Below are 9,932 nucleotides of genomic sequence, written 5' to 3'. Positions count from 1 at the left end.
ACAGTTGACAGAGCTCTTTCCATGTGTGCCACTTCATGCCCACTGAGGGACGGGACAGGTATTTTTCTCCCCACTCTGCAAATAAGGAACCTGAGCTCTGAGAGACGCAGATTGGTCCAAGGTCATCGACAGAGGGGCAGCAGCCAGAATGGATCTCAGAGCTCCCATTTCCCAGCTTGAGGCTCTTTCCACTGTACCATCTCCACGTCCTATTTTACAGGATGCACCATCAGTTGGTACCATCCATCCATTCATTTGTTCTTTCCACAAATATTTACTGAGATCTCATTATGTGCAGGAGACTGTTTTAAGTACTACTGATAGAAAGAGGAGCAACTTAAAGACCCTGCCTTCATGATACTAAGGGACTGATAATGCAACATGCAAACCATAAGGGATTTTTTCCTTTTTATTCCTTCAGTCTTCAACCCATAGGAGAAATTAATAGCAATTAGCAGGTTGGCTTTGAACACAAACAATGACAGAAAGGGGATTAAAAGTTTATTTGCCAGAGTCCTGGTTTCCTGTTATTAAGAATTAGCTGTGGACACACAGCAGGGTATTACTTGCTATTTACATAATGCATAGGTAAAATGGATCCGAATGAATATAATTAATTGCAGAATATTGACCGAGTCTATTAAAGTGCATATTATTGGAAAAAAACTTTATAACTTCCTGTATTCTTTACAGAATTCTTAGGAGCTAATCTTACTAACAGTTGCTAATTCTTTATATTTAAATTTCCCTATTCAAATTATTCTATGGTTTCTGTCTCCTAACTGGCCCCTGACTGGTAAAAGGGGTCTCTGTATCATCTCTATGAACACCACCGTTCCAAGATTTTCACCCAGCAAATGTGCAAAAGCTGTCAGGAAACGTTCACAGGAGGATGGTATTATATCTTCATTTAGGCTTCAAATAAGGTAGGAAAAATTGAGTGGCAGGAAACTGCTTTAAAGGCATTTCTTAGATGGAATGCAGAAAAATTAGGTAATGCTGGATTTATATTTGTCATTTGTACAATACTGCCATGGCCCTGTTACCTGCCACCAGAGCCATAAAACCCCAAGGAACTAAGCCAAGGGGACGAAGACCCTGGGGCAGAGAAGGTGACAGGACACAGCAGACAAGGAGTGAGGAGGCCTGGACAAGGAAGGGACTGGAAATCGCAAAATGTAACCCGGAAGGCCAGGGCCAGGAGAGAACAAGGGGAGCGTGGAGTCGGTCTTATTCAGGGACAGGTTGGTGCAGGGTGTCTGCCCTGCTTGACGGCTTCAATGGTCCCCCCAACGCCCAGATTTAAGGCTCCAAAGGATGTACCACTGCCATGGCTCCCCAAAAGGTATCTGGTTATTTTAAGAGCCAAACATCATGGTCAATGCGTGGTCCACCTCGGGGATACTCAGGGGAAGAGTTCACATTGTCCAGAAGACTCCGCAAAACTAAACGGATCTGAACTCACTGGCCCAGGTCACCTGAGAGACCTCTGGGGCACAAAGCACACAGGCACAGGCTCATCCTTCACGTTGGTGTTCATTGACCACCCAATGGTTCCAAATCTTAGTAAAGATAACACGTTTCTTTCCAATTTTGGGCAACAAAATAGATTTCTTAAGCATTTATTCAGGACCCGCAATGCACCTGTACTAGCATCTATGGACACAGAACTTAATAACTCTGTGTTCCTGTCCTCAGAGGATGCTCAGTACTTCCTAGGTAGACCAGCAGGTCGGAAGTGATTGGGGTCTTTGCCACTCCGGCCCCACTGATTGGCAGCCTGGTCAGCCCTCGAGTCCTCCGCGCCACGGCCGCTGCCTCTAAACTTAAAGAAGTCTGTGAATCTCTGCAGGTTCTCCCTGGCATCGCTGTAATTGAGAAAGGCAGATAGGAATTAATCACCAGGCTGATCTGCGACAGTCTCCTCCCCCACAACTCTCTGATGTTTCCACAGGATGACCTTGACATGAGCCAAGGAAAGCCAATCCTCAAGGAAGGAGGGCTAACACCCTTACCTGCCTGGACAGAGGCCCAGCTCAGTCCAGGCTGATTGCCCATATGTGGTTAACAGCACCCTGGGATCCAGAGAGGGAGGGTTGGATCACTCTTTGGCCCTCGCTTCTCTTTTGGGCGAGGGTCCACACATCTTCACCAGACGTGCTCAGGCTCTGCTGACCAACAAGACTGGCTGCTGGACACCAAGGTGGTGGTGGGCAGGAAGGGCTTGAGACCGAGGGGCCACAGCCCTTTCAGAAATTTCTCCAGTATTTGCCCCCCTGACCCTCCAAGACAGCCAAGTTGTCCTCGCCCCTCCCTGGCATCCCGAGGACTCTGCATCACCTGATCACTTTAGAAGCCCATTTGCCCCCAGGTCCCCGCTGTGCAGCGTCATAGTTCCCTCGCGCATGGAAGTATTTGTCCGAATTTTTGTAATTGGCTTCCCTCATGTCAGAGTAGGCTCTCCACATGTCTCTAGCCCCTGATAAGAAGGAAAATGGTGAAAGGGTTTTCAGGTGAACACAAAGACTCTAAGGCCACCTTACAGAGAAATCAAGGAATGACAAATCTTGCACTGACTTCTAGATTTCAGCCTGTGGCCATAGCACCGTGAGACATGTTGGCAAGAACGTTCCTTAGACCTGGTTGACTTCTCCAGGTAACTCTAATGACAGCCATTTAGGTGGGGCACAACTGTATTGTATTTGGTTGTGTGTCAGTGTGATGCCATGTGCTGCATCTTGTATGGGGCTCTAAGTTGTATGTTTAAAGAACAGTAGGGGATTTACAGGATGGGATTTTTCAAATTTAGCACTATTGGAATACTGGGACAGATAATTGTTTGTTGTGGGGGCTGACCTGTGCCTTATAGGAGGTTTACAATCATCTCTGACCTTTACCCAATTACATGCCAGAGGCACACTCACCCCATTTGTGACAGCCAAAAATATCTCAGACATGGCCACACCTCCTTGGTTGAGACAAAGGTACATATGATAAGATCCAGGGGACTGTTTCAATGAGGTGGTGACATGAAAGGAAGATTCTGAGAAAGACTCCAAACATACAGCACTTGTGACCAGATGCTTTATGGAAATGTATTCTCAGCATAGATAATCATGACTTGAGTCCCTCTGACTGTTAAGGGCATAAATGTCAAGCTGACACTTTCAAAATAGCCTGTAATGATGATGTAAGTTGCCTGTGGAAACAACATAGCAGTGATTCTGAACCTTGGCTACAGTTACAATCACCTGGGGAGATAGCTAAGACCCTGATGCCCAGACCACACCCCAGGCCAATCATATCAGACCCCTGGGGTGGGTCCCCAGCATCAGTAATTTTTCATGCTGTCCCAGTCATTCCAATGTGTAGGTGAGATTGATAGCATTGTGCTTAGGAAGTGGCTGATTAGAAAATTCTACCTGGCAAGAGCTTTTGCATCCTGCTCAGCTGGTTTTAAATGTTTTCTCTGTCACCTACTGCCTGGCAGTAAGATGTGTGCAGCAGACGTGAGTGCTCTAAGCCTCAGTGTTCTCACCTTCAAATCAGGAGAAAGATGCCTGCCTCACCTAGTTATTCTGAAGGTAAAGTAGGATGGCCAGCTGCCCTGGTTTCTCCAGAACTGTCCCAGTTAGCACAAAGAGCCCCACTTCATGCCAAATTCCTCAGACCCAAGTAAACAATGGTTTTTCACCCTGAATTGCATGAACATGCGGCTTCTAATGAGGTTTGATAGCCGTTAATCACCCCCCCCACCTGTTTTTTCTTTTTTTTTTAAGATACAAGGTTGCAAAAGGGTAGGAAAGAGAGCAAACCATTTAGAGTCACTGACTGAGGAAACATCAGGAAACTGTAGGCTGAATGTCTCTAAATTATCCAACTAGGAAAGTAAGGGAAGAAGGGAAGGAAGGAAGGAAGGGAGGGAGGGAGGGAGGGAGGAGGGAAGGAAGCAGGGAGGGAGGGAAGAAAGGAAAGAAAAGTGTTCATGGATACTTTCATCATACTTTATGCAATTTGGTCTGAGAGAAATGGTGCATCAATTTCAGTCCTCATTTTGTGTCTTCCAGTCAAAAAATTGTTCAACTGGGAATGATGTGGCTTTTGTTCTCTGAGTGACTGATTGACTTAAATCCTATGGTCTGCAATATGTTCCCAAAATGTCCACATATTCTATCACACAGAGCAGCACAACCCAAGTTGTCTCCACATTTGAACCCAGCTGAGCAGGATGCAAAGCTCTGGCCTGGGTGCCTGGGTCGAATCCCAGCGGCAGATGGCTGCCGTCCCCCCATCCTCCAGCAGCCTTACCTTGCGCAGCTTCCCTGGGGAACGACCACCAGCTTTGGCTGCTGACTCCCAGCACCAAGGAGCAGAACATGAGACTGGTGAACAGCTTCATCGTGCTGAAAGGGAAGGAGATGGTCAGGGACACACAGAGGAGACTGACACAGAGCCCGCTGGGATTGACATTCGAAAGATGCTGCTTGTTTACTCCCATTTGTTCTCATTAGAATCTTACTGACTAATCCCGGGAACTTGGCAGGAGGATGTCACTCAAAGCCACAAGCCTGCAGTCCTGAGCCCATCAGCCCTGAGCCCCAGGAAGGCATGAGGGACGTCAGGGTGTCATTGACGGAGGGAGAAGAGATTCATGACCGAACTGTCACTCTTGAAAGTAGCCCATCATTAAGGAAAAAGCAGTTACCATGTGCTCCCTCTGCCCAGCACAGATGTCAGACAGAATAAATACAAAATAGAAAAATCATTTTAAGAAAGAAATTACAATCTTGTTGGGAAAGAGAAAGCAGGGTAAGTTTTTGGCTTTTAATCGCTCATCTGAGTCGTTTCTCACCTGATTTCCGGGGGAGCAGAGCTGCTGGTCCCTGCCTGCCAGGGAGAGGTGGTTGGAATTTATAGGGAACTTGCCTCCTGGGGCCATGTGAGGGGTAACATCAGATACGGTAACTGGGTAAAGTCCTTCCTGGTCACGTCCGCTAAGAACTGTGAAATAAAAATTACTGGACGGCAGTGGTTTCCTTCATCCACAGGTAATTTTCCCAAATTGTGTAACCCCTGGAAACAGTACAGGATTGTGCAGCCTTAGCAGCCATCAGGTCAGGAGAAGGCCCTTCAGAGCCGGTATTGCTGAGCGAAATGAGAACAAATTGGGCTCTGGAGAGGAGGGTGCAGAGCCCATATTGGCGGCACCAGTGCTGCTGGAAGGTGTGAGTTAGAGGATGACTCCCTCACCCAGGACCTTACCTTACCACTCACTTCGTCAGGGTGGTCCCTGCTGGGTCAGACAGCCGATGCATTAGAAATTACGTGCCTCCGAGTTCATGCCCGAAGCCCACGAATCTCAAAACTGACAGGCAGAGCCCCATCAAACCTCCCCCATGTCCTGTGAGACCCCCTTCACCACTCCCTCCGGATGTACTGAGTGTCAACCCCCAGGGGCTGAAAACTCCTGCTTGACATAGGAACTAAAGTATAAACTCCACAAACCTCTAAGATCACAGAAGAGGAACAATCTGTTGTGGGGAAATGGGCAGCCCAAGTGTGCAAACACCGGGTTTCCAGGCAGGCGACAGGTTGAGGGGAGCTCTTTGTCAGCTGCATTACCCTGGGGGATCTCTGTCTGGCCCCTTCTCACTGTAAGACAGAAAAATGGGTAGGGTCAGCCCAGCTCTGCAGGGCTGGCGGAGGATGGGGTGGTACAGGGGTGGGTGGGGGTGGTACCAGAGCCCAGCAGGGGTAGGGGCAGGGCATGAGCATAGACCAGTGGACCTTCCGGTCCCTTGGGGGTTTCTTTCTCTGCCTTCCATCTTCACATCCTGAGAGCTAAGCACTTACAAGAATCTGAGACAACGGCTGGGAAAGGGGCAGAGCCAAGAGGAGGTAAAGGGAGGTAACCGAGGGGCCAAATGATCTGGGAGCAACAACTAGTGACTCCATCCTGGACAGTGGTGTTGTTGACTCCGACCTAGAGCCCATTCATCTCCCTTCCACACAGACACTGACCCCCACTGTCTTGAAGCCAATGGGAGTGGTTCATGCTAGAACCTGGTCTGCACACACTCGCCTGCAGTGTAGGCAGGAGAGCTGACTTCCGCAGGGAGAAGTATGGGAAAATGGGAGAATGACCAACATCCACATAGCACAGATGCTGTAAAAGAATGACAAACTGCAGAAATAATACTACATCACCCAGTGTTAATGGCATAGAGGGATAGAAAGAAAAGTTATAATAAGCATAATAAATACTCTCAAAGGGGTAAAAGATGATATGAAGCAGGAACTATATGTTTTAAGAAGAACCAAATGGAAATAAAAACAGTAAATAAAATAATTGAGATAAATACCTTATAAAAGGGATAAATAGCAGAATCAATGCAACTGAAGAAATCAGTGACCTGGTAGAATAGCTCTAGGAACTTTCCCAAGAGGCACCAAGAAAAAGTGAGGATGGAAATTATTAGAAAGTTTAAAAAGATGGAGCACAGCAGAATTATCAATAAATGTGTAAAAGAAGTCTGCAAGTAAAGAAAAAACAGACAAATAGAAGTAATACAAAATTGTTGACTCCCTAAATAATATATGCTAATTGATTTGGTAAACTAGATAAAAAATATATTTCTAGGAAGATGCCAATTCCAAAGTAGAAGACATAGAAAACTTAACTAGAACAATGTGCATAAATAAATTGAAATGATAAACTGAGAACATCCCCTCAGACTCTCCCAAAATGTAGACTCAGATGGTTTTACAGATACAATTTAACCATCTATTTGTGTTATTTTATAAAATAGAAAAAGGAGGAAAGTGGCCTAACTTATCTTATGAGGCTAGAACAACACTGTTTTAAAAATTAATTGCAAAAATATGTGTATATATAGCTTCATTTTACTACAAACATTAGTTCAATTTTTCATAAATTTAAAGAAAAGATATTGGCTCACTGCTTTTCAAATTTTAATCCTAGTATAAGCCAGAAGGCGAAAGGTCAAAAATATTTGGTGACTAATGCAATAATACTGCAATACTTTCCCAAGGTTTTGAAGATTTTTTTAGCAAATAGATCTTTAGCTCTATTGTTCCCAAAGATCTGTCTCAAGTCAGATTATAGAGAAAGACTGGTTCCCTGCCTGAAACCAAATGAAGTTTATTCTTCATCCCTTTGCCACATATTATTTGGACTAGCCAGAAAATGCTGCTGTTTTTGACTTTGAACTCCCTGCTTGGTTTAGTCATTTCTTCTCTCATCATTATTTGCTAATACAAATGAGATACAGACTCTCAAACCCTGAAATCCTGCTGGTTTGAATAAGATATCGAGCACACAGAAGAGGGACAAACCAAGATTTTCTTTTTAGTTTACAGAGATATACTTATTTATACCATTCAGTAATAAAAGATATCAATTATATCCATTATAATACCAAGGGCAACAAAACTTCAGATAAGATAGCCAAGTCGACCTTTTTTTGGAGGTTGGAAACAATTTCAGAAGTCCAGTTGCCTTCTACTACTTTGATTAAATTATTCTTCCAAGGACCAATTTAAATTTAAATTAACAGTAGAAACCCTGTCTGTGTTGTCACCTTTGTATGTATATTCCTTATCACACTATTTAGTGTATAACAGGCACTCATTCATTCATTTGTTCATTTTACAAGTACTGACTAGTCCCTCCAGTATGCCAGCACTCTAACAGTGGCTGGAATGTCTCTAGCTTCATGTTTACATTGTAGTGATCAATAAATTAATATATAATGCAAATTATCTAAATCTAATCCATTCCTGAAAGTGCTTTGGGTAACAATTTTTTTATTTTATCATATTTTTGTGTTGTAGAATATAACATATATACATAAAAGTGACAACTTTCCAAGTGCAATTTAACAAGTAGAGAGCAAATTTCAACGAATATTATACATTACAATTCCACAGTTCCAGTTATTTCCTTATTATGAAACATAACATATATACAAAAAGGTAGTATCTTCCAAAACATGATTTAACTAGTAGATATACAGGAAATTTCCAAGGTTATTATGAGTTACAGTACCATAGTTTCAGTCATTTCTTATTGTGAAATCTAACATATATACAAAAAGTATAGCTTTCAAATTACAATTTAACAATTAGCTATAGGACAAATTTCAAAGGATGTTTGGGTTACAGTTCCACCATTTCAATTCTTTGCTTCTAACTATTCTAATTCCCTAGCAACTAAGGAAAAGAAAATTATATAAAGATTCAGTATTCATAAACCTTTGTTAAATTTGATCTTGTCTGTTGCTATGCTTTCCTCTAGTTTAATCACTTTCCTGATCATCAGGGCTGTCTAGGCAGTGACCACCCTAACCTGCTCATGTTGCAAAGGGGTGTCAACCCAGGGGAGTGAATCTCCCTGGCAACGTGGAATATGACTCCAGGGGAGGAATGTAGACCCGGCATCGTGGGATGGAGAACATCTTCTTGACCAAAAGGGGGATGTGAAAGGAAATGAAATAAACTTCAGTGGCAGAGAGATTCCAAAAGGAACCGAGAGGTCACTCTGGTGGGCACTCTTACGCACAATATAGACAACCGGTTTTAGGTTCTAACAAATTGGGGTAGCTGGTGGTAGATACCTGAAACTATCAAACTACAACCCAGAACCCATGAATCTTGAAGAAAATTGTATAAAAATGTAGCTTATGAGGGGTGACAATGGGATTGGGAAAGTCATAAGGACCACACACACTCCCCTTTGTCTAGTTTACGGATGGATGAGTAGAAAAATAGGGGAAGGAAACAAACAAACAGACAAAGGCACCCAGTGTTCTTTTGTACTTTAATTGCTCTTTTTCACTTTAATTATTATTCTTGTTATTTTTGTGTGTATGGTAATGAAGGTGTCAGGGATTGATTTTGGTGATGATTGTACGACTATGTAATGGTACTGTGAACAATCGAATGTACGATTTGTTTTGTATGACTGCATGGTATGTGAATATATCTCAATAAAATGAATATTAAAAAAGAAAAAAGAAAAGGGGTGTCAATTTCATAAGCAATGGGGATATATCTAATTGATATTCTTGAAGAGGTTATTGCCTCTAGGTTTCGGAACTTACCTGGCATAGGGGCACTCTGAAGGCTTTAAGTTTCTGATGAATAAACTTAGTGAGTGAAACTTTGTAAAAGTTTAGTATTTCTATTAATTAAGTCTCTAGTACGCAATGTGTAGATTTTTCCCATGTACCCTTCTGTTGTCAACTCTGTGCCAGTGTTATACCTTAGAAGTAAATCATGCAAATTTCTATCCATATTTGTGGTGCTGCTCTGTGGGAAACACGTCTTTAACAACCCCTTTCATTCCCATTTGCTTTCAATACAGCTCTGATATTTATAATCCCTTTAACACACAATTGTCACCATGTCCATTGCCACACCTTTGAATTTACCATCATTAACATATCTGAACATATTAGACTATCATTCCCCCTCACTAGCTACTGTCCATCACTAGGTCCCCAATATTCTTACATTATAAGACATTGATTTTACAATGTTCAGATAGTTCATAAAAGTGGCAACATACAATATCTCTCCTTTGCATCTGAGTTACTTCACTCAGAATTATATCTTCAAGGTTCATCCATGCTGTCATGTTTCAACACCTTTTTTCTTCTTACTGGCTGCATAGTATTCCATCATATGTATATACCACATTTTGTTTATCCACTTTTCTGTTGAAGGACAGTGGGGTAGTTTCCATCTCTTAGCAATTATGAACAATGCTGCTATGAACATCAGTGTACAAATATCTGTTCATGTCACTGCTTCCAAGTGGAATGGCCAGGTCATAGGGTAATTCAATATCTAATTTTCTGAGAAACTGTGAAACTGTCTTCCAGAGTGGCTGTACCATTATACAGTCACCC

At 42.9% G+C, this 9,932-nt stretch overlaps 1 protein-coding gene across 1 annotated transcript; it reads right to left on the bottom strand.

The window, feature by feature from the left end:
* Positions 1-488: 488 nt before the first annotated feature.
* Positions 489-4,914, bottom strand: LOC119536480 (serum amyloid A protein-like). Its single transcript, XM_037839292.1, has 4 exons — positions 4,853-4,914; positions 4,309-4,403; positions 2,341-2,479; positions 489-1,868 (listed from the first exon to the last, which is right to left on the bottom strand). The coding sequence occupies exons 2-4, from the start codon at positions 4,397-4,399 to the stop codon at positions 1,706-1,708; spliced, it is 393 nt and encodes a 130-aa protein (XP_037695220.1). The 5' UTR covers positions 4,400-4,403; positions 4,853-4,914; the 3' UTR covers positions 489-1,705.
* Between the last annotated feature and the right edge of the window lie 5,018 nt (positions 4,915-9,932).

Source organism: Choloepus didactylus, chromosome 6, assembly GCF_015220235.1.
Source record: "Choloepus didactylus isolate mChoDid1 chromosome 6, mChoDid1.pri, whole genome shotgun sequence".
Lineage (NCBI taxonomy): Eukaryota > Metazoa > Chordata > Mammalia > Pilosa > Megalonychidae > Choloepus > Choloepus didactylus.
This window is presented reverse-complemented; position numbering and strand designations above follow the sequence as displayed.

Bases quoted from the DNA above. Each gene is read 5' to 3' on its own strand.
- LOC119536480 (XM_037839292.1), bottom strand. From the start codon at position 4,399: ATGAAGCTGTTCACCAGTCTCATGTTCTGCTCCTTGGTGCTGGGAGTC. The intron at 2,480-4,308 runs GTAAGGCTGCTG...CCTTCTTATCAG, and splicing joins CCCCAGGGAAGCTGCGCAAG to GGGCTAGAGACATGTGGAGA. The intron at 1,869-2,340 runs GTGATGCAGAGT...TCTCAATTACAG, and splicing joins TGGGCTTCTAAAGTGATCAG to CGATGCCAGGGAGAACCTGC.